Here is a 22,192-nt window from a genome sequence, read left to right as displayed (position 1 = left end):
CAATTGCAAATGAGAACTTGTTCTAAACTAGCCTAACTGGTTAAATAAAGGTGAAAATTGTGCCTCAGGGCCGGCTCTTCCGGGAAGTCATCAAATAAAGTCTCTCAGACATATGGTTTCCGTTATATATATTTATTTATTTTTGCCATTTTTCCGCTGTTCCGGAAAATTCCACCACATGGCGACTGGCTGCGTATTGCAAATGGATAAAACATCACCAAGCGGACATGGCCATTTCTCCTAAACGGAAAAGACCTCAAAGACGAAACTCGGTGGGCACAGGTTTGGCAAAATGGGCTTTTACCCCAGAAACAAGATGCCATCGAGGCCTCAATGCTTTTTGAGTTAAGGCCCATTTTCTGGGATTAAAGGTAAAAAATTGTAATAGAGCTCTAATTTGACCACTTCACATCAATGTACATGAACCTACTGTGTAAGAAAAAAAAGAACCAGCCATTTATCTATCGTACGTTAAGAGAAATAATTCAATATCTATTCGGTGATGGTTAAAGAAATGTGTTTCTTTTCCAAAAGAATTATAGATCCAGTTGCGACGTGTTTAGACGAATCTGTTAAGACGGGTTTCGGAGCTCTATGTGATTTCTGTGATTTTCTGAACTCACACACACACACACACACACACACACACACACACACACACACACACACACACACACACACACACACACACACACACACACAGTCAATGGGGAGTGACAGTGTGAGGCTTAGAGACACACAGAGCCTGCAATTGTTTCCTCCATTCAAACTATCAAAGAACCGTCAGACCTAGAGCTCTGAAACTATATTTACATGTTCTTGAACTTAAGTCGATAGTGCACGGTGAGTTATTTGGCTCTAGAAGGTTCGCAGGCTGAGAAACAGCCTTGTCCATTTGCAATGACCAATTCTTTTTGATCATTGCGAAAATGACGACATTTAGAAAAGTCCCAGAATTACAACACTAGGTACATTGAAACCACCTCGCTCATAGAGACAGATCCTAAAGTTTCTGTCCGATAGCTCATTCAGGGACGACATAGCAACACCCGAAAAAAGTAAATTTTCAGCACCAAATAAGGTTGCTGCTCAGGCTCCGAATGACCTATCGAGCCGAAACACAGGATTTGGGATTGTCTCAGCTAAGCCTACACACAATGTCAGAACTGGACCCGCAGCTATAATGTAACTACGTGTTTTAAGTTTTTATTATGGTTTAACCTGTTGCGTCGAGCCATCCCGGATCCGGGATCGTGAATACAGCCTCAAGCTCATTACCATAACGCAACGTTAACTATTCATGAAAATCGCAAATGAAATGAAATTAATATGCTAGCTCTCAAGCTTAGCCTTTTGTTAACAACACTGTCATCTCAGATTTTCAAAATATGCTTCTCAACCATTGCAAAATAAGCATTTGTGTAATAGCTAGCGCGGCTAGCGTAGCATTTTAGCGTTAGCATCAGCAGACAACATTTTTACAAAAACCAGAAAATCATTCAAATAAAATCATTACCTTTGAAGAACTTCAGATGTTTTCAATGAGGAGACTCTCAGATAGCAAATGCTCAGTTTTTCCTGAAAGATTATTTGTTTAGGAGAAATTGCTCCGTTTGGTGCGTCATGTTTAGCTACGAAAAAAACCTGTATCCAGGAGTGTAATTATCCCCGCAGCTCATTAGCATAACACAACGTTAACTATTCATGAAAATCGCAAATGAAATGAAATTAATATGTTAGCTCTCAAGCTTAGCCTTTTGTTAACAACACTGTCATCTCAGATTTTCAAAATATGCTTTTCAACCATTGCAAAATAAGTATTTGTGTAACAGCTAGCGCGGCTAGCGTAGCATTTAGCGTTAGCATCAGCAGACAACATTTTTACAAAAACCAGAAAATCATTCAAATAAAATCATTACCTTTGAAGAACTTCAGATGTTTTCAATGAGGAGACTCTCAGTTAGATAGCAAATGCTCCGTTTTTCCTGAAAGATGATTTGTTTAGGAGAAATTGCTCCGTTTGGTGCGTCACGTTTGGCTACCAAAAAAAAACGAAAATTCAGTCTTCAAAACGCCAAACTTTTTTCCAAATTAACTCCATAATATCGACAAACATGGCAAATGTTGTTTAGAACCAATCCTCAAGGTGTTTTTCACATATCTCTTCGATGATATATCGTTCGTGGAAGTGTGCTTTCCCCTCTGAATCCCAGGAGAAAATGCCTGCGGCTGAAGATTACGCACCAATTTACACAAAGGACACCAGGCGGACCCGTGGTAAATGTAGTCTCTTATGGCCAATCTTCCAATGATATGCCTACAAATACGTCACAATGCTGCAGACACCTTGGAGAAACGATAGGAAGGGCAGGCCCATTCCCGGCGCATTCACAGCCATATAAGGAGACAACAGAAAACAGAGCTTCGAAAATTCTGCCCATTTCCTGGTTAAAGTATCATCTTGGTTTTGCCTGTAGCATGAGTTCTGTGCCACTCACAGATAATATCTTTGCAGTTTTGGAAACCTTAGAGTGTTTTCTTTCCAAAGCCAATTATATGCATAGTCGAGCATCTTTTCGTGACAAAATATTGCGCTTAAAACGGGCACGTTTTTTTATCCATAAATTAAAAGAGCGCCCCCTATATCCAAGAAGTTAAACAGAAGGCGTTGTGACTTTTGGGCCTACTCTGAAATATGTGATAGTTGGCTTCTAAACGTGTTGGACAAAGTGGGTTTGGTATCAGTATGTATCAGTTTGGTGTCAGAATGATATCTTTTTGACTGATGGACGCTGACTTGATTTTTGACATTCATCCTTTTGCAGTACGTTTAAAGAGTGATGAACCATCACCAAACTGACAGGCTGAAATCAACACCAACGAGCGAAGGGTGAGGAATCACTATCACTGTCCGGCCATCCTGAGTTCAACGGGCCAGTCAATTGGGCATTTCTGCAGTATATTAGAGCATGTCAATCTCGTGGTGGTAAATGCCCTGGTCCTTCTGGATGTTTTTCAAAAAATATTTTAAAAAATCGACAGAGTCCCACTTCTCTCTTTCATTGCACCAAATTCTTACTTCCTATGACTTTCTATGATCAAACATGACAAATAGACCTTCTATGTTGATTCAGGACTTAACATAGTGGTATATATAATTTGGTCAGTATAAATGCCATTTGGACATGGTTCACTGACTTTTCGGTTTCGGAAGCTGACATCCTATGATCATATATTGCAAATGGACAAAACATAGGCCTTATGGACAAACTCAATAAAATAAGACAGATGTATGTTCATACGGTTATTACATATGTATAACTGACAAAAAATAATAATAATTGAAAAATGGTCCAGAAAGCACTTTTGTAGAGGGGGTTGTATTTTTTTAAACTATTAGATTTTCAAAATTTAACCCTTGGGTCTTGACTTTGTGACCATGTGCCATATGAAAATCTACGGTAGAGCACGCTCGCCATCTTTTGGATTTTTGGGGTGTGACACTTGGCATCTGCCATGTTCCACTTGCCATATGGTTTGGATGAACTGCAGTCCATTTGAATGGTATTTGCGATTGTGTATATTGTTCGCCCAATGGCAATAAGTTGCCATTAATTTTTGTCCATTTCATGGGGGTCTTCCCCTCGACATTAACGTAATAATATATGCTATCTTCGATCGGTCTGAAGGAAACAAAGATGGCTGTAGCTCAAATATCTCCCCAAATATCGCTCCGGAGGCGGTAAGCAGGGTTCTCGGGGAGCCGGGATAGGCTGTACAAACTCACCACAGATAGGGAAAAAATTACTGGGTGATTGGAGTTTTTCAGAGGTGGCAGGCAGCCTTTGAGCTAACTCCCTGATTTGCTCCATAATAGCCTTTAACCCATGGCCGTGGCGTCCATCAAGGAACTGAGCCCTTCCAAAAGGACCTGTACCAACTCCTCATGTCTCCCAATGGTGGCTCCCTGCAGGGAGACAGCGTGGCGGAGCTGGTCCAAGTCTGCTGGTTCTGTCATGGCCAGTTCGTACTATCAAGGAACAAGGTGAGACCCAGATGCAGACACAGGAGGCAGATGGTTGGAGTCTTACAATGTTTATTAATCCAAAAAGGAGTAGGCAAGAGAATGGTCTTGTACAGCCAAAAGGTCAAAACCTGTTCAGAGTCCAATATGTACGGAAGGGCAGGCAGATTCAAGGTCAGGGCAGGCAGCATGATCAGGCAGGTGGGAAAGTAGTCCAGAGTCAGGCAGTGGTCAAAACCTGGAAGACTAGCAAAAGTGAATAGAAAAGGAGTACGGGGAAAAAAACACGCTGGTTGACTTGACTAAACATACAAGAAGAACTGGCACAGAGAGACAGGAAACACAGGGATAAATGCACTGGGGAAAATAAACGACACCTGGAGGGGGTGGAGACAATCATAGGGACAGGTGAAACAGATCAGGGTGTGACAATAATCTTAAAAATTGCCAAATTGGTTTTCACAGGTGTTTCACAAGGTGTTCATTATTGTAAGTTGTAATGCATCCTTTTGATGGTATTTATATTTATTTGTTCAACATTATTCATTGTATCCTAGGATCTACAATATGTATCTACAATAGATACATATATATTCAGCCACAAGGGTGTACTAATGAGGAGGACTACTGAAATAATATTATTTCAGTGTAGATAAGGGAAGGCCAGGTTAAACTAAAAACATTACAGCCAGACAATCTGGTGTATGAATCAGGTGGATTTACATAAGAATGGAGTGGAAATTAGCTGACTTTTTGATCTGTAAGGTAAGTAACTTTAATGTGTCAAGCAGATTACAAGCAGATTGCCATTTCCGAAATGAAGCAACATTTAAGACATGTTTTTCATGTTGTAATGTTACCAAGGTACCCAAAAGTAGTATGCTTTCATTTTATTAGCTAAACAAAACTTGTTTAAACAGCAAAATTGTCACGGAGATCAGCCTTGTTTGCATAGCGATGATGAAAATAACATAATTTAGGCTGTAATCATTCATTAGGTCATCACACCGTTGATATAGCAACGGACACTAATAGTTCATTAAATCCCATTGTGAAGCAGAGGGGGACACTTTTTGGCTGGGGGACATTATTTGGCATGACAGGCCCCCTAGCTGCTGCTTATGTCCAGGGCCGGCCCTGGCAATCAAGGAACCACTTTGGCTTCAATCAGAGCCCTCAACTAGAAGGATCTGAGCACAGCGAGAATAGCTGCTGAGTTTCTAGGGCTCTCAGGCAAGGGTTGTGCAGGTAGTCTTTGTTTTGACGTTTAATTTAGATTAAAGTTTGTTCAAGTGATGGCATTGTAAGATTGAATAGAGCTCTTGTAACGTTTTCTTCACATACTTTCTCCAATAATTATAATGAGTGGGTCATTTAATCACACTTTCATTTATTCAACAGCTTTCATTCATATAAAATTGTACAGCTTGTTCCTCATCTGTCACACAGAAAGTAAGTGGGTGTTGACTCCATCTCACATATTTAACTTTTTAGCCAAAGGAGGGCACTGTGGTCCCGTTTTTCCTGGTGACAGTTTGACAGTGTGGCGCTTGCCTCATAGTAGCAGGTTCATGTTCAGTGAATGTTTTTTTCTATTCAGTGCTGCTCTATGTTGTATGGTTTGAAATGCTCATAATTACCAGACAATGTAATGTACATACCATACAATTCACTGTTGTCAGGGAGTTTAAAATGGGGATTTTCTTTAATAAAGAAAAAATGTCTTCTTCATATGTAAATCTAATCAGGAATCCTGAGGTCTAGTCCTATCACTGAATGTATAATAACCCCACATTCGACATAAGTGGACTTCAATGGTCAGAGAGGAATAGAGGGGAAAAGAGACTATCAGATATGAGCACAGAGTTCCTGTAGAAAGCATAAACTGACTGTACAAAAGATTAGACTGACCAGGTGAATCCAGGTGAAAGATATGATCCCTTATTGGTGTCACCTGTTAAATCCTCTTCAAGCAGTGTAGACGAAGGGGAGGAGACAGGTTAAAGAAAGATTGTTAAGCCTTGAGACAATTGAGACACGGATTGTGAATGTATGCGATTCAGAGGGTGAATGGGCAAGAATAAAGATGTAAGTGCCTTTGAACAGATATGGTAGCAGGTGCCAGGCGCATGGCTTTGAGTGTGTCAAGAACTGCAAACCTGTGCCTCCCGAGTGGCGCAGTGGTCTAAGGCACTGCATCTAGCTGTGTCACTAGAGATTCTGGGTTCGTGTCCAGGCTCTGTCTCAGCCGGCAGCGACCCAGGAGACCCATGGGGCGGCGCACAATTGGCCAAGCATCGTCTGGGTTAGGGGAGAGTTTGGTCAGCCGGGATGTCCTTGTCCCATTGCGCACTAGCGACTCCTGTGGCGGTCCAGGTGCAGTGCACGCTGACACGGTAGCCAGGTGTATGGTGTTTCCACAGACACATTGGTGTGGCTGGCTTCCGGTTTAATTGAGCATTGTGTCAAGAAGCAGTACAGCTTGGTTGGGTTGTGTTTCGGAAGACACACGGCTCTCGACCTTCGCCTCTCCTGTACGGGAGTTGCAGTGATGAGACAAAACTGTAACTACCAATTGGATACCACAAAATTGGGGAGAAAAAAAGTGGAAAGAAAAAAGAACTGCAAACACCCGTGTGTTTCAAGAATGGTCCGCAAACCAAAGGACATCCAGCCAACTTGACACAACTGTGGGAAGCATTGGAGTCAACATGTGCCAATATCCCTGTGGAACGCTTTCGACACCTTGTAGTCCATGCCACAACAAATTGAGGCTGTTCTAAGGGCTACGTGGGTGCAACTCAATATTAGGGAGGTGTTTTGTACAGTCAGTGTATGCCTGATAGCAACGTACTTCCAAATGTCTGATTGTCTTAGGGATGTGGACTGGAGTGATTGACGGAGCTGGCTAGCTCCGGAATAATTGATGTTTGCTCCGGAATCGACGAAAGCCGATAGTCACACGGATAGCAGCTAGCTAGCTGTGAGATCCGGGTATGAATGTCCAGAGAGCAGTTGAAATCCAGGGACATGGTGCGAAAAATTGGTCCGGTATGTTCCTTCCCGAGCCGCGCTGCGCCTTACAAAACTGGCGATAGATTTTCGAGCTAAAGGATAGCTGATGACCACAAACCATGGTTAGCTGAATACTAACGATTTGCCAGTAAAGAAGCTAACTAGCTTCTGAACTAGCTTCTGATTAGCTTCTGGATTAGCTTCTGGGCTAGCTCCCGGCTAGCTTCTGGCTAGTTTCAGGCTAGCTTCTTGGAGTTTCTGGCTAGCTTCTTGGAGGATTACAGATTTGAGGTAAATAATACTTTTTTATAAATATAAATTGGTGAGGCGGGTTGCAGGGGAGTGTTTTGAAGATGAGTTGATGGAAAATAAAAATAAAATGTATGTGAAAAAAGTTGTAAATATATATATATATACAGGACACGACAAGACGAGGACAAAAGACGTCTGAACTGCTATGCCATCTCGGTATATAGATGAAGCATCAGACAAATTTGCTGGGAGAACATTAGGTACAAAATTGAATGGCTGAATGGATTCTGTAGCTTTTGTTTTAGTATGCTCTACCTTGTGTTACCATCCAACCCTTACTTTGTTAATTAAAGTAAGATTCAAAAGGATCAACACAAATCTATGTAGCCAGTGTTCGTTTCTGTTTTCTCGATCCAAAATGAGACCCTAACTTCAATTCATTTCTTAATAAAAGTACAGTAGCATGATAAGCACATTTGCTATTTTCAGATATCACAGCACACTGCTAAAAGACAATGCCTTTTAAAAGACAATGCCAAACTATAAAGTGATCCGGTATTAGGTAACTGTCTCTATTTAGACAACCGTTAGACCGTTGAGCTGGCCCATAATAGTTTTACGTTCTTTAAGTGACAGCATACAAGATTGCTTTCAATACTGCAGGTCTTCAGCAAATACATATTGATATGTATATGATATACATTCTTCCATGCTATGTTGTAACAATAAATCTGAATAACTTGTGAGTTCCATCAAAACAGTCCTATAGGAGAGGCCGAGGGCAATTGGTACATTGCAATTGGAACACCTTGAATTACTCCAATCAGAAACAAGCAAATACAAATACAAGACCCCACTGACAAATAAATATACAAGAAAGTTGATAAACTCAGAAAGTAATATATGTTCAGCTTGTCGGGTTAAGCCTATAATATCCCTCAGGATGTGAAATTACTTTTTGTGTAAATACTCTATCCTTTATTTTGAAATATGCTTCTTTATTTTATTTGTTTCTCTTTCAGTAAAGGACAATACACAGAGGAGCTGAGCCTTGAACCATGAGTCAGTTGTTTCTATGAGCACTGAAAGACCAATTTGGAGGAACAATTTTTCCAGAGGTAAATGCCAACCACATAAGGACATTCATTGTCATCAACATAAAATTAATTCTGAACATGATGCGGTTGCACATGTGAAGGTTACAAAAAGTTCACTGAAAGTTGATCAATCTTAACTATTACCATTAAATTGCCACAGTAGGATGGCACAGTGTGACGACTATGATTCCATTATAGATGCCACCTACTAGTGTACTGCAAACTGTGCTCGTACCATCATTTCTTAGAAACTACAATCTGATTGGAGACTTGGTTCAACATTATTCAGCAATGCATGTGTACAACATGCTACAGCAAGGCAAATTGAATTGTCTTTAAAAGTTTGTCAGCGCTATTGACCATTGTGACTCTCAATATACAAACATGTAAAACATGAGTTTCACATGAGTAAAATTAGTTTATTTCACTTAAATAGTTCTTCGGAAAATGTGGATTTCCGGTGTAGGAAGGCTCTGATTAGCCAGTCTCGTCCTGGCCATTTAACTATTATGCAAATTATTATTCTGTACAATAATCAACTCTCTTCCTCCCTGAGAAGAGGGCTACCCACATCCTGAACTTGGACAGAATTATAGCCTGGAGTGCAGCAGGGCAGAAACCTAATTTGAGTCTTCTGAATTTCCCTGATAAATGTGTCCTACACTCTTTAAAAAAAACATGTTACCTAAGAACCTAAAATGGTTATTTGGCTGTCTCCATAGGCAAACCCTTTGAAGAAACATTTTTTGTTCCAGGTAAAACCTTTTTTGGTTCCATGTAGAACCCGTTCCACAGAGGGTTCTACATGGAACCCAAAAGGGTTCAACCTGGAACCAAAAATGGTTATCCTATGGGGACAGCTGAATAACCATTTTGGAAGAGTATACAGTTGTTAATATACAGTGTACATTTCATAAATGAATGAATCTTAGTTAGTACCCTTCTCTGCTATTCCTTACTGGATTAAAGGAACGTTATTGTGTCTCATTCTCGTGTAATTGAATCCAACCAGTAAAGTCCAAACTAAGTGTATGTGTCTATACTTACTTATGACTTTAGCTTGCTAAACTAAACGGCCCCTGTTACAGCTGCACTGAAGGTTGCTTGGGGGTCAAATAACAATTGGCATTGTAAATCGTCTGGAGCCTTTCCAAGGTACATACCATAGCGAACAACGGGCAGGCACCAAAATAGCAATCATGACAGGACCTGAATGTTTTACCAGCTTCCCATGGGGTGGACATACTGGGATGGTTGCATTAGCTGTCTCCAATGACAATCACCTGATATAATGTTCATGGGATGATAGTTAGAGCTATGCAGGGCTTGATCCATTTATAACCTGACTGACACACTGAGTTTTCATCTGTCTCTCTATGTAGGTTGACACTCATCGACTGGCTGGGGTTCTGTTCAAGTGCAGGTGCAACCAGCAATGACAATACCAGAGTTCATTACATCATTTAGCAGACGCTCTTATCCAGAGCGATTTACAGTAGTGAGAGCATACATTTTCATACTGGTCCCCCGTGGGAATCAAACCATGCTCTACCAACTGAGCCACATGGGACAGTTCATCATCAGTGTATAATGTTTGGCACAATAATGCAACAATTAATTATAAACGTTAAGTTATGTTTCATATTCACATTTTTGTGGGTTATCACAACTGGTGTTAATGAAATCAGCAGTGTTGGCCTTAAAGGGTCAATCAGCAGTTGCTTCATAATTTTTTTGGGAGGTCCATAAACTGCCATCTGAAAAGTCCAGCCGAAGAGAAATGTATATGCCGCCAGGCCTACTGCCCGCAGAGTGACTATTCAAATGTCTCTCCCCTCTGTCACTAACACTCTGTAAATCCCTGCAGATAGGAACATCTGTCCCATAAATATATAATAATCTCACAGACTCGCCATGCTTGCCCACACACACATCCTCCGGTCCTGTCCTATCCTTGGGAGACAGTACTCAGTCATTAGACAATATTTAATCGGAGTGTAGAGTATTTGCAGGGTATCATCAATATTATTATGGCAGGATAATTTGAGTCGCATTCATCGTCTGTTTCTCAGATGGTCACCTGCCCTCAGTGAACACCTTTAGCTCAAATAACTGGTAGATCAAAGCACTTCAGATACAACACTGTGATGGACTTTTAAACAGACCAGAACACATAAATGGACTCAATAGAAATCGCTGGATTCAAGGATGAGAATCCAGGTGGGGGAATTCTATCCAAATTGGTTTCCTAGTAGCCTTCTTGATGATATGCATCCGCAGCCTGTTGTATGTCTTAAATAGAAGCACAACGCATGGCCTTTTATAGTAGTCCCCCTATTGTTGGCAGCATTGCACTCAGGGAGGGGCTGAAGACAGAATAAAGGGTCCCAGACACTCCAGGACACCTCTACCCAGTGTGTGTTAGCAGTGTCATTCCTCCTGTGTGCCCTGAGTATAGTCGTGCATCGCAATGGCGCCCAAGAAGAAGGAAGAGCCCAAAGAAGCACCTAAACCCAAGGCCCCAGAGCCTGAGCCAGTCAAGATCCCGGAGTTTAACCCCACAGAAGTCGTGGTACAGAATAACTCCTATTTTCACTGGTTTGCATGAAGGGAATAGGGAAAATATGATGAGCTTTGGATGTGGGATGGGGGAAACATCAACATAACAATGTTTTTATTTGATTATTTGTTATCTTCGAACATGTTTAAAATGATTTGTTTTATTGGGGATTTATTTAAGACTAAAAAGGTGTGTTACTCATGTACTTGTTAGATGCTAAAATTGTAACTGGGCTATCATACAGCACATAATTCCACTATCATTTGGGTGAGGTTCCACTCTTTTCATATTCATCAAATTGATAAGAAAATGTAATACTCTTAATCTCAACATCAAGCCATCTATCCACTTGAGGACAAAATTGACCTTTCAAGGAGATGGTAATAACAGTTTGGTCTTCCATTGATAGTCATCTGTGTTTTTCAAGAACATCAGAGACACCATGTGACGTGAACAGTGCAGTGCATGCAAATAGGAGTCCTACAGTTTAGCCGTTTGGACAAGGTCCAATGCAGCCATTTTTAAGTCACTATCAAAAAATGTCTGTGTAACAATGAAGTATCTTACTAACCAAGTTACCATCCACAGTGTTTTATGTGAATGAAGTCACCGTAGATTAAAAAAATATATAAAAAAAAACAAAACAGCTATGATGGAAACAGGTAGTTTCGGTACAATTGCCGACAGGTCATTTGTTTGTTTGACATGGTGGGATTTTTTTGTGTAGGTAAAATGTATTATGCGAGAAATGGTGGTGGAAAGGCTTTTATGTGCAAATATTTATATAATACCCATTATATCGAAGTGAACTTGGAGTCACTCGATGGTATAGTGTGTGGTCCAACCACTATGACTAGGGAAACCATGCAGCTTATTAGGCTACAGATTAGATACGTTATGATGAACTTCACAGGGTGGAGAAAGTACATGGTAATGAGCTTGATGCTCATTTTCAATAAATAGCGAGGGTCATATTCTGGTGACATGATGATTGATGCTTGACTGCCGTTTGACAAATAAACATATTCTTGTTCTAATCCATAATTAACTCACCATGTAGACCACCCTATATCTGCGAACTGTGGGCTATTTAACGCAGCAGTTTCTGTGACAAAACTATCGGTAGAGTTGAACATATGATGGAAACACATTGAGCTTTAGATTTGAATTCGGTACATGAAAACACAAGCAAAAAATAATATATTGTGTGCACTGTTTCATCACTCGCTGACTTTTCCGCAACAAGTCAGTTGCGGAAAAGGCGCATATCTTCTTCATGCGGATTTTAGAATAGTCTCATGAAGATCTGTCGCCAATTGGATGGAAACCTAGCTAGTGTGACTGTTTTCAATTAAAATGTCCAAAAAACAAATCTAAATGTTTCTTAGCAAAGAGTGGTCGGACGGAGTGGGTAGGGGAAACTTGAACTAGCTGTTATTGGTATAGAGGTTTGGAACCCTCTTTCTTATTGGTCTAGTAACTAATTTACCACCTGGTGATGTCAAAAGTCAGGCCAAAACTCCATCCGACCAAAACAGGATGACATTTCAGGCAGTCATTTCAAACAGCTCTTACACTAAAAGGGCATTATCATAATTGTCACAATTTCACAGTACTATTCCAACCTCAGTGTGGAAATATATATAAAATCAAGTTTTTGACTTTAAAGATAAGATAATACGAGTAGCTTGACAGATTGAAGAGGAACAATGATAATTAACCTGACAGGCAAACATCTACATGCATTTCAAGACCTTTATAGAGCATGTTATCTTCATACTACTATTTACATCGTCACAAGTCACATTATTTTGTACTTAAGCAACAGTAGCTTGAACTTGATGGAGCTTAAAGTTGGGGGAATATTGGCTTTACACAAGGCAAAGTTTGTTTCTTGCTGACTCTGCCTCTTCTATATAAGTAAACATTTTCATGGTTGAGGGAACAGCTGTATTATGTAGTGAGGTTAAAACCACTCAATGTGATTTTAATTATGGCCATGCATAGCAGACCACCCAAATCGGAATGCCTTATTTGTGCATAAAAATAAGAAAGAAGTGCAAAGATAAATATATATATTTCTAACCAAGGCCAAATATTTGAAAACATGTTAAAATATTTTCGCACAACATACACAATAGGAAAATCGTCAAGAGCATTTTACGATGGTGAACAAGTGCAAGAGGGACGTTCCTTTCCTATCCTCATTACATGAAGGATATCAAATGAATATGAATAGGATTTTAATACAGTTTTAGGTTAGACCTTTGATGTTTTTCAGATAACCTGAAAGGTTGGTGAAGCACAATTACATTTTCATGTCCTTCTCCTCCTATACTCCTCCATTTTCCATTCACTTTACATTTAGGTTCATTCAGAGTGGGGGATACTACTACCATCAAGGCCAGAGTCATGCCTTATGTATTTGACCTCAGTTTTTTAAAAGTCATTTTCACTGTTGCTCACAACATGCAGTTAACTATGTTGTTGGCCATTTTAAATCACTACTTTGTGTCCACATCCTGAACCAAAATGTTATTTTTGTTTTTCCTTTCAGCTTGAATTCACTCCTGAGCAGATTGAGGGTAAGATTGAGATTGTAGTTACAGTTGTGACCTGGAATGGTACACGTATTATAATAGAGGTTGTTTTGGGTTTGTAATTTTAGTATTTTAGTATTTTTGAACATGAGAATACCAAGAAGTGCCTCATACAGTTGAAATGACTAATTGGAGACTGTTGGCATTTGATAGGCTGAGAGCTTGTTCTCTAGTCATTAGCAAATTAAATTGATGGTTTGTGGAAGTGTTCTGAGTGCAACCATATCAATTTACATTCATTTACAGTGGTGTGTGACAGATGACAACAATGATAACTTTTCTCCATTGACAGTATAGTGCAAGATAGGTCCTCGTCGCTCAGTTGGTAGAGCACGGTGCTTAATTTGCCACGATGGTGGGTTCAATTCCCAGGACCACCCACATGCAAAATGTGTTCATGCATGACTGTAAGTTGCTTTGGATATAAGTGTCTGCTAAATGGCTTATATTACATACAGGAAAAAAAGTGATATATTGAAAGCAGGAGGCAATCCCCCTTTGATTTCCTCACCACATCAACACGTGGCGGCACACTGTTAGCATACCACAGATTGTGGCATTTCCAGCCTCTCCTCAAAGTGAGATCTGCCTGCTTTTAGGGCCCTGCCAGACACTCACTGCACTCGGAAAGCTAAGCGGAACAGATTTTAGACACACAGTGATACTTTCGTGTTGCTCTCTCCACAGATTTCAAGGATGCTTTCCAGCTGTTTGACAGGACACCACTCAATGAGATGAAAATCACATACGGACAGTGTGGCGATGTGATCAGGGCACTGGGGCAGAACCCTACCAACGCTGAAATCACGTACGTCCTTGGAAAGCCCAAGGCTGAGGGTAAGTCCATGCAACAATCTATGATCAGTTTTATATTAGTGTTTTTCTAAAATAAAAACATACTGCTCAGTTTGCTTTCTTCGATGTTTCATCAATAATCTTTTAACATTTAGCTATTATTACTTTTTATATTTGAAATTTAATAGAGGTAATCATACATTTAATATGTATTCTTTTAATTCAATCTAAGTCAATGTTATACATTTCTAACCCCTGTGTTGGTGATGGTATGGACGGTTTCAATGACATTTGATTTTGTTGTTTCATACAAAGAGATGGCGACAAAGATGCTGGACTTCGACAGCTTCCTGCCAATCCACCAACACATCTGCAAAGCCAAGGACCGCGGCACATATGAGGATTTTGTTGAGGGTCTGAGGGTATTCGACAAACTGGGCGATGGCACAGTCATGGGCGCTGAGCTCAGGCACGTTCTGGCTTCACTAGGTGAGTCGAACGCCTCAGACATCTTTAACATACACCATTCAATAATACAGACAAAAATGGTTTGATCTTGCTGTAACCAACTCTCGCACATTCATTATTGGACCAGGCTAAAGTCGGCTATAAAGGTTTTAGGGCAGACTCAAGTTTAACGGTATTAGAAAAGGGAATTGAACAGTATTGTTGATTGGTTGAAGGTGAGAAGATGAAGGAGGATGAGGTTGAGCAGCTCATGACAAACCAGGAGGACGCCAACGGCTGTGTAAACTACGAAGGTTAAGAAATGATACCCTCTTCTTGCTATCATTGACTAAACATTCCAAAACATAGCTTTTAAATCAATCAAGATCTCTGTATGTAACTCCCTCGTCTATTTCTCCTCTCAGATTTTGTAAAACACGTCATGGCATCTTAAAAAGGCTGCCAAGACACCCGATAGTTGAAGACGGGGGATTGTTCATATGGTTATGGAAAGTCCACACCATGTCCCTGATCCCATATGCTCATCTCATGTGCTCATCCCTATGTGCCCAATTGGATTACAATTCCATCAGGTGACGGGACCAATTAACATCAACTAATTGTTCAGTGTTTTCATTTTGCTCCGCATCTTGTTCACTCAAATAACAAATGTGATTGTACTAATCATTTGTGGATCAAAACGTGTAATTAAACAGAATGATTCATTATTATAAATCAAATCAAATCAAATCAAATTTTATTTGTCACATACACATGGTTAGCAGATGTTAATGTGAGTGTAGCGAAATGCTTGTATTGTGCAATACTGTACTTCTGAATTTTACCTATCGTAACTGTTTTTCATTAGTCATATTTTCCTTGCCATGTGACGGTATACTGTATTGGGGTCTAAGGTCAATGCTGCCTCATGTAGCCTACATCCAATAGAGGGTGTCATTGGTCTAACTAATATTCTTTACCAAACAATCAGCTCACAGTGATACATGAAAAGAAACTGCTAAAAAATAAAACACATAAAAGGAACAGGCAAACTCCGTATGGAGGTCCTTCATAATCATACATCAACAATGACAATTCTTCTTACTGTATCAAGTTAAGCTTCATGAACAATCTTACGAAATCTTTATGGCGAAAAGAGATGAGACTCAGTTGGACATGTGTGCTCTGACATGTAATATATTTCATTCACACACAGTCAGTAGCCATTGTAGTCTCTCTATCACATACATTCACATTCCAGGCAGACACCATGTTCCACCTTTTTGTGTCTCCATTCTTCGCTTCTTTGGTTTATCAAACCACACAACCTATGCCACCTTAACGACGCCACTTGATTTTCCTGGTTGCAGACACAAGAGGGCAGACATGTATCAAGTACTGAAAGAAAAAGTACTATTAATATGTCAGAGAAATACCAAATTGATATATTATCAGGATGAATAAGAGCTTCATTTCAAGTATGAACTGTAAAAAAAATCAAGCTAGTTTATAAAAAGTAAAGAGTTTGTTTTAAATATTCCAAATGTAGTGTATGTATAGGCCTACATTATATTAACTGGCTTCTTACCTTCCACAAATAGATTAAGCCCGTGGTCTGAAAACCAGAGACCTTTCTGTGTTTGGTTTGTTTAACTGATTGTTCTCAGCAGGAAAACACGCCATAATCACCTGGTATTACAAATCGGATTTAAGATGATTGGATAACTGTCCGGTTACAGATCAGTAGGTCCACATCAGTCACCAGTGTCCACATGATGTCCCCCCCCACCCCCCAATATTTCCATTTCAGTATACATTGTAACTTATTTACCTTTCGTGTGGATAACGTCTTGCTAATTTGATTATCTGACTCCTAGGAAGAGTACTGTAGAGTGAACAGCAGTCTCTCAACTCATTGTCCTAATGTACTGTAGCACTTCGGACATGTTGTTTTAGCCCCAGTCCCCATGGCTCAACCCCAGGAAGACCCCCTGAATGCTGCTCTCTGTAATAACTAACATTGAGATTCATTAAGCCTGAATGACTTGATAGACAATCCTGCTCTGGATGGGACGTCTCTTATACAGTGAATAATAAGTTAAATAATCTGTCTGTAAACAATTGTTGGAAAAATTACTTGTGTCATGCACAAAGTAGATGTCCTGACCAACGTGCCAAAACTATATTATTAACAAGAAATTTGTGGAGTGGATGAAAAACACATTTTAATGACCCCGACCTAAGTGTATGTAAACTTCTGACTTAAACTGTATATGATTTTTTGCGTAACCAATGTTAGGAGGCTACATTCATATTAATCTGAAATGTTGCTCCAGAAGACATTGAGCTGATTGAAGGTCCTAAGTGTCCTTAGATAAGCGTCATTCATGTAGATATTTAGGGCAACTTTTTCTATCTGCAAAACTCATAATAGTAGCCAAAATGATCGGTTAAGTTTGATGGAGATGCGTTGTTGATGCCCCTTCGCTGCACTTTATGCGAAAGTGACTATCAAGGCATGAGGCCAGACCCAGATGCAGACACAGGAGGCAGATGGTTGGAGTCTTACAATTTTTATTAATCCAAAAAGGGGTAGACAAGAGAATGGTCGTGTACAGGCAAAAGGTCAAAACCATTTCAGAGTCCAATAGGTACCGAAGGGAAGGCAGATTCAAGGTCAGGGCAGGCAGGCAGGATGATCAGGCAGGCGGGAAAGTAGTCCAGAGTCAGGCAGTGGTCAAAACCGGGAATCATAACATACAGTATGTGAAAACTTTTACTCACCATGCAGTTATGACATCATTTATTATTCGCCAAGTTAATGATTGGTGAAATGCGACTGAAAATAGTCACAGGGAACTTGAGGGACATATTACAAGTTGTAGGAGGACCCAGGAGGATATGCAGCTATAGCCCGAGAGGCACATCAAATCCACAAAACACCTTTTAATCGTCTGTCAAGCAGCAGGAGCATTAATTGTCACAATAAGCCTTTATTTGCTTGAATCAGAGATGCAGCTAATTGTTAGGGCTATATAACTCACAGTGAGTACAGTGAGAGTGCTGCTACACTTCATTCCATCCAACTACAGTAAGAATAGTAGGAAACCCAATCCACATATACAGTCTATTTAACCTGGCACTCTTCCTTAGGCCATCTTCAGATACTCCAATGAGTCTAGCATCTGCATGTAAGGTTAGCATGCCATGGAGTCAGTGTAGCCAGCATCCTTCATCATTCAAATATTTTTTCTATTCAATAGTTTTAATGGTAGTCTGTGGTTAGAGATGTTAAGTCGTTATTAAGCCCTTATTGGGTCAAAGAGATTCTAATCCAAATTGAGCACTGGTATAATGAAATAGAATGAATACAATGCACAAAATGCAATCCGTCTCCTCAGTGAATACTGATTATTGAATGAGTCTAAGTCTGGAAATGCTGGACAAGATTGTTGTTAGCAGCCTTACAAACCAGAGAGAATATTTATTTCAAATCTGAAGATTTTACCACATGTACTTGTATAAATGCATATCAATTACACATATCAGTACAACAATTAATGTAGAAACATAGTTTTTGCTCTTTACACAATGTTTTTCTGTAAGGCAACATTGGTATTTCAACAAAAAGCCAAAATGCATTTATGTACATTAATACTTCATTAATTCAAACCGACATAAGAGAATGGTGAAGCTTTATAAAGTATGAAAAAGGTTGGGAAAAGTGCACTGACAACAAGTAAACACGTTTCACATCTTTGGTGAATATTACATTTTGAATGAATTAATCATGAAAAATAAAGTTTCAAGTTTCAATCTCAAGTTTTAGTTGGATTTCCATTGGTGAATTTAAAACTCTGCTTACCTTTTAATTAACATTCATGGGAGTGCTGTATGTCCAGAATTGTGATGGCTTCAATAGACTAAACACATCATGGAGAGTACAATTTAAACTGTAAAATGAGAGATGGTGATACAAACAAGTAAAATAACATATTCATACCTTTCTATGATTGCTTTGGATGGTTGTAAGTATTCATGTAACCTGAATGCTCTGAATTTTCTTAATGAATTACTACGGTCACTAACAGTAAAAGAGAAAAAAAACATATTTACTTCATAAAATGTGTACAAATACTGTATTAATTACAAAATACAACAAACTTTAAAATAGTTTATGTACAGTACAGCTTAACACTTTTGTTATACATGTTTTAGCGCACTCTTTGAAGATTTTATCTTATTTTTTAGACCTTGATGATTAAAACAGCTCCAATATAAACATTCAACTTGGAGGCACCTCCCAAACATAACATAAATAACAAAATGATGTCCAACCAACAGGGCTTAGTGTTTTAGGACAAGAAAAGAGCTAAAATATTTACAGTTTTTCACATACAGTAGTTTATTGGCAATTTATTTAGATCTTGGGACTGTTTGCGGGAAAACTATTTGCTTGAAAAGTTGGTGGTATTTAAGAGAGGAATTGCGCATATGGAGTGAGTCACATTTATGAAAATATAACACAGGAAACTGGTACAAAGCCAACTCTTTCAGAAAATGATACATCAAGCAATCAAGGGGTGCAAACTCTAATGGACATGACAGGTTCATCATTTATTCTATGGTACCACATTATTTTCACAGTAATTGTCGAATGGTGAAGAGAAAAATAACTGCCCTTCCAGAAGTAAATCTTTCATTACAAGCAATTTGATAAATTATAATTGGCTATTCTACAACATAAATGTGGGTCTAGTCCAATTTCAATGCCAGGAAAATGTGTAAAGCAATAATTAATTCTGACTGTCACTGAGCCGTACCTACGTTATATTTAAAAACAGCAACTCTCAACAGATGTTATATATTTTAATTTGAGCATCTTGCTTACTATATACTCCCAAAGTATCGTTTTTTGTACTTTTACCCCTTCTTGGTGGTTACAGTCTTGTCCAATCGCTGCACCTCCCCTACGGACTCAGGAAAGGCGAAGGTTAAGAGCCATGCATCCTCCGAAACATGACCCTGTCAAGCCGGACTGCTTCTCGACACACTGTTCGCTTAACCTGGAAGCCAGCTGCACCAATGAGTCGGAGGAAACATCATCCAGCTGGCAACCAATGTCAGCTTGCAGGCAACCAATGTCAGCTTGCAGGCACCCGGCCTGCCACAAGGAGTCGCTAGAGCACGATGGGACAAGGAAATCCCTGCCAGCCAATCATTCCACTAACCCGGACAACACTAGGCAATTGTGTGCCGCCTCAATTGGCCCAGTATCGTCCGGGTTAGTGGGTGCCTGCAAGCTGACATTGGTCGCCAGCTGGGTGATGTTTCCTCTGACTCACGGCCAGCTGTGACACAGCCTGGGACCAAACCCAGGTCTGTGGTGATGCTTCAAGCACTGCGATGCAGTGCCTTAGACCGCTGCACAACTTGGGAGAGCTAAATACTCTCAAAGTAACTCAACTGTGAGGTACATGGTTGCTTATAAACCTAAATAGATTTATACAATGATTTATACAAATACCCCAGATCAGTGAGCTTGTACTCAATACCCATCTAATTGCATAATTTCTACAATTCCACATTTTAAGAACTTAATTCCCTGGGTGCATGGGTTCTACTGTTCTATTTTCCTGAATAAAAAGGCTTGCCTATGTATACTGCAGGGGGGGCCTGGAGGGAGATGAGGATAACACCCATGCAGGTCAGCCTGTCAGTCAGTCACCAGGGCAGAGCTTGGCATGTTGACCTGAGCAGAGCAAAGCATTAAGGAAGCCAAATGAAGATCTCACTAATCAGGCTCTATCTCTCTCTGGCTCCTCGACCCAACAGTTTAGTACTGACACTGATTAAGTATGGCACATTGGGATTTGAAAGAGAGAAAATAACTATGTGAAATGGATTTCATGTATGCACAATGTACTGTACCTTTAAATTACTCCTATTTCTCTTGACTTGGGACAGCTGTGGCATTGCGTGGACTGAAGTCAGGATCTGTTCAGTGTTTAAATAAGTGTTATGTAAAAGTCTCAGAATCACAGTCCCATTTCCATTATTTACATAATAAGATAATGGATATAATCTGAACTCAAACCCAGTAAAAGATAGCTTTGATTTATGATTACTCATCCAAATAAGAGCTGCCTTAGGGTTTTTTATACAGAAGAGAGAAAAACAGATCATTGATGTTGTGCTGCTCAAAGGCATTTGGGAATGATTGGCAGGGAACAATCTTAAAATAAATGAGCCTGAAAACATTTATACAATAGAATAGCTCTTAGGGTGACATTTTGACAACGCACAAAAAGTGGTGCTGATGACAAACCAAACGATATCACTTGGAGTCTGTACGTTCCTTATTACCGTGGTGATTAACAGTATCATTTGATCGCTCTCATTGCATCTCGAGCTCAGTCTGCAACAGACAGAACGCATTTTCATCCCGTGTCTGCTATGTTTATTGCACATTCCTGCTTATCCCTGCCCTCTCATAGACATGAAACAATGAAAGGTTATGGAAATAAATGCTGCTACAAGTATAGTAGAGTACTGAGAGTGATTAGGGTCTCTTTTGACATTAACACAGCTTTTTTTTTTGCCTCGTCAGGATTGGTCCTTGACAGGTCGACATTCCTGACCTATTAAAATCCAACCTGGTGTAATACAGTATGAAAACAGCTATTAATGCATTGCCAGTAAGACTCTGACTCTGCAATCTCTTCACAAAGTTGGTTTGGAGAGGCGGCATTGCCCATCTGTTCTGAATTTACTTCTCTGCCACACATCCAAGGAGGTTGTGTTACAGTACTGTAATTCGGAAATCCTAATGGGCGCTTCCTCAAAGCCCTCTCTATCTGTCCTTATGCAGCTGGGGTAAGACATAAAGGAAATAGACAACATTTATGGAGAGGTGCTTCAAGACAAGTCTCTTCCCTAGAAAAAAATGACATTTCTAAAGGTGTCCTTTGGATTTGGTCAAACGGCTGTGGTCTGTTTTATACTATGGAAGCTGATCCTGGTGGGTGAGGTGGGGAGGGACATGGCACGTGCCACGCGCACTCTCAGGGCATGGTTGTCCTGCCAACGATGCCATCTTTTCCTGGCTGCTGAGCGCACCTGGACGATGACAATGAAATACTGTATTAGTGGTGGGCAGCCAGTCTATCTGGTAGGACACAATATCTAGGGCACAGGAAATCTCTTGAACCTGAATTGACATATTTTATTTAACCTTTATTTAACTAGGTAAGTCAGTTAAAGAACAAATTCTTATTTACAATGGCGGCCTACCCAGGCCAAACTCTCCCCTAACGCGGACGACGCTGGGCCAATTGTGCGCCGCCTTATGGGGCTCCCGAACACGGACCTCTGTGACAGTAGTGGTGCATCTAGCACTGTG

At 40.0% G+C, this 22,192-nt stretch overlaps 2 protein-coding genes across 2 annotated transcripts in view; one reads left to right on the top strand and one right to left on the bottom strand.

The window, feature by feature from the left end:
• The first annotated feature begins 10,780 nt into the window (after positions 1–10,780).
• On the top strand, positions 10,781–16,927 carry LOC112226781 (myosin light chain 1, cardiac muscle-like). Its single transcript, XM_024391329.2, has 6 exons — positions 10,781–10,960; positions 13,506–13,533; positions 14,236–14,385; positions 14,659–14,832; positions 15,027–15,104; positions 15,216–16,927. Exons 1-6 carry the CDS (start codon positions 10,859–10,861, stop codon positions 15,242–15,244), a joined length of 561 nt encoding a protein of 186 aa, XP_024247097.1. The 5' UTR covers positions 10,781–10,858; the 3' UTR covers positions 15,245–16,927.
• Positions 16,928–17,353: 426 nt separating this feature from the next.
• Positions 17,354–22,192, bottom strand: part of LOC112226780 (corticotropin-releasing factor receptor 2-like) — an 89,632-nt gene continuing 84,793 nt past the window's right edge. Inside the window, exon 12 of the mRNA XM_024391328.2 lies at positions 17,354–21,909. Coding sequence (XP_024247096.1) covers positions 21,769–21,909 — 141 coding nt within the window. The 3' untranslated portion in view covers positions 17,354–21,768. The remainder of the gene's footprint in view (positions 21,910–22,192) is intronic.

The sequence above is a fragment of the Oncorhynchus tshawytscha genome, linkage group LG28 (genome assembly GCF_018296145.1).
Source record: "Oncorhynchus tshawytscha isolate Ot180627B linkage group LG28, Otsh_v2.0, whole genome shotgun sequence".
NCBI classification, from domain to species: domain Eukaryota; kingdom Metazoa; phylum Chordata; class Actinopteri; order Salmoniformes; family Salmonidae; genus Oncorhynchus; species Oncorhynchus tshawytscha.
The sequence above is the reverse complement of the archived record's forward strand: the minus strand, read 5'-3'. Positions and strand labels throughout refer to the sequence as shown.

What these genes read in the sequence shown, in the direction of transcription:
- LOC112226781 (XM_024391329.2), top strand. Translation starts at nt 10,859, where the DNA reads ATGGCGCCCAAGAAGAAGGAAGAGCCCAAAGAAGCACCTAAACCCAAG. An exon ending in CACTCCTGAGCAGATTGAGG is followed by an intron (nt 13,534 to 14,235) that starts GTAAGATTGAGA and finishes CTCTCTCCACAG; the next exon opens with ATTTCAAGGATGCTTTCCAG. An exon ending in GCACGTTCTGGCTTCACTAG is followed by an intron (nt 14,833 to 15,026) that starts GTGAGTCGAACG and finishes GATTGGTTGAAG; the next exon opens with GTGAGAAGATGAAGGAGGAT.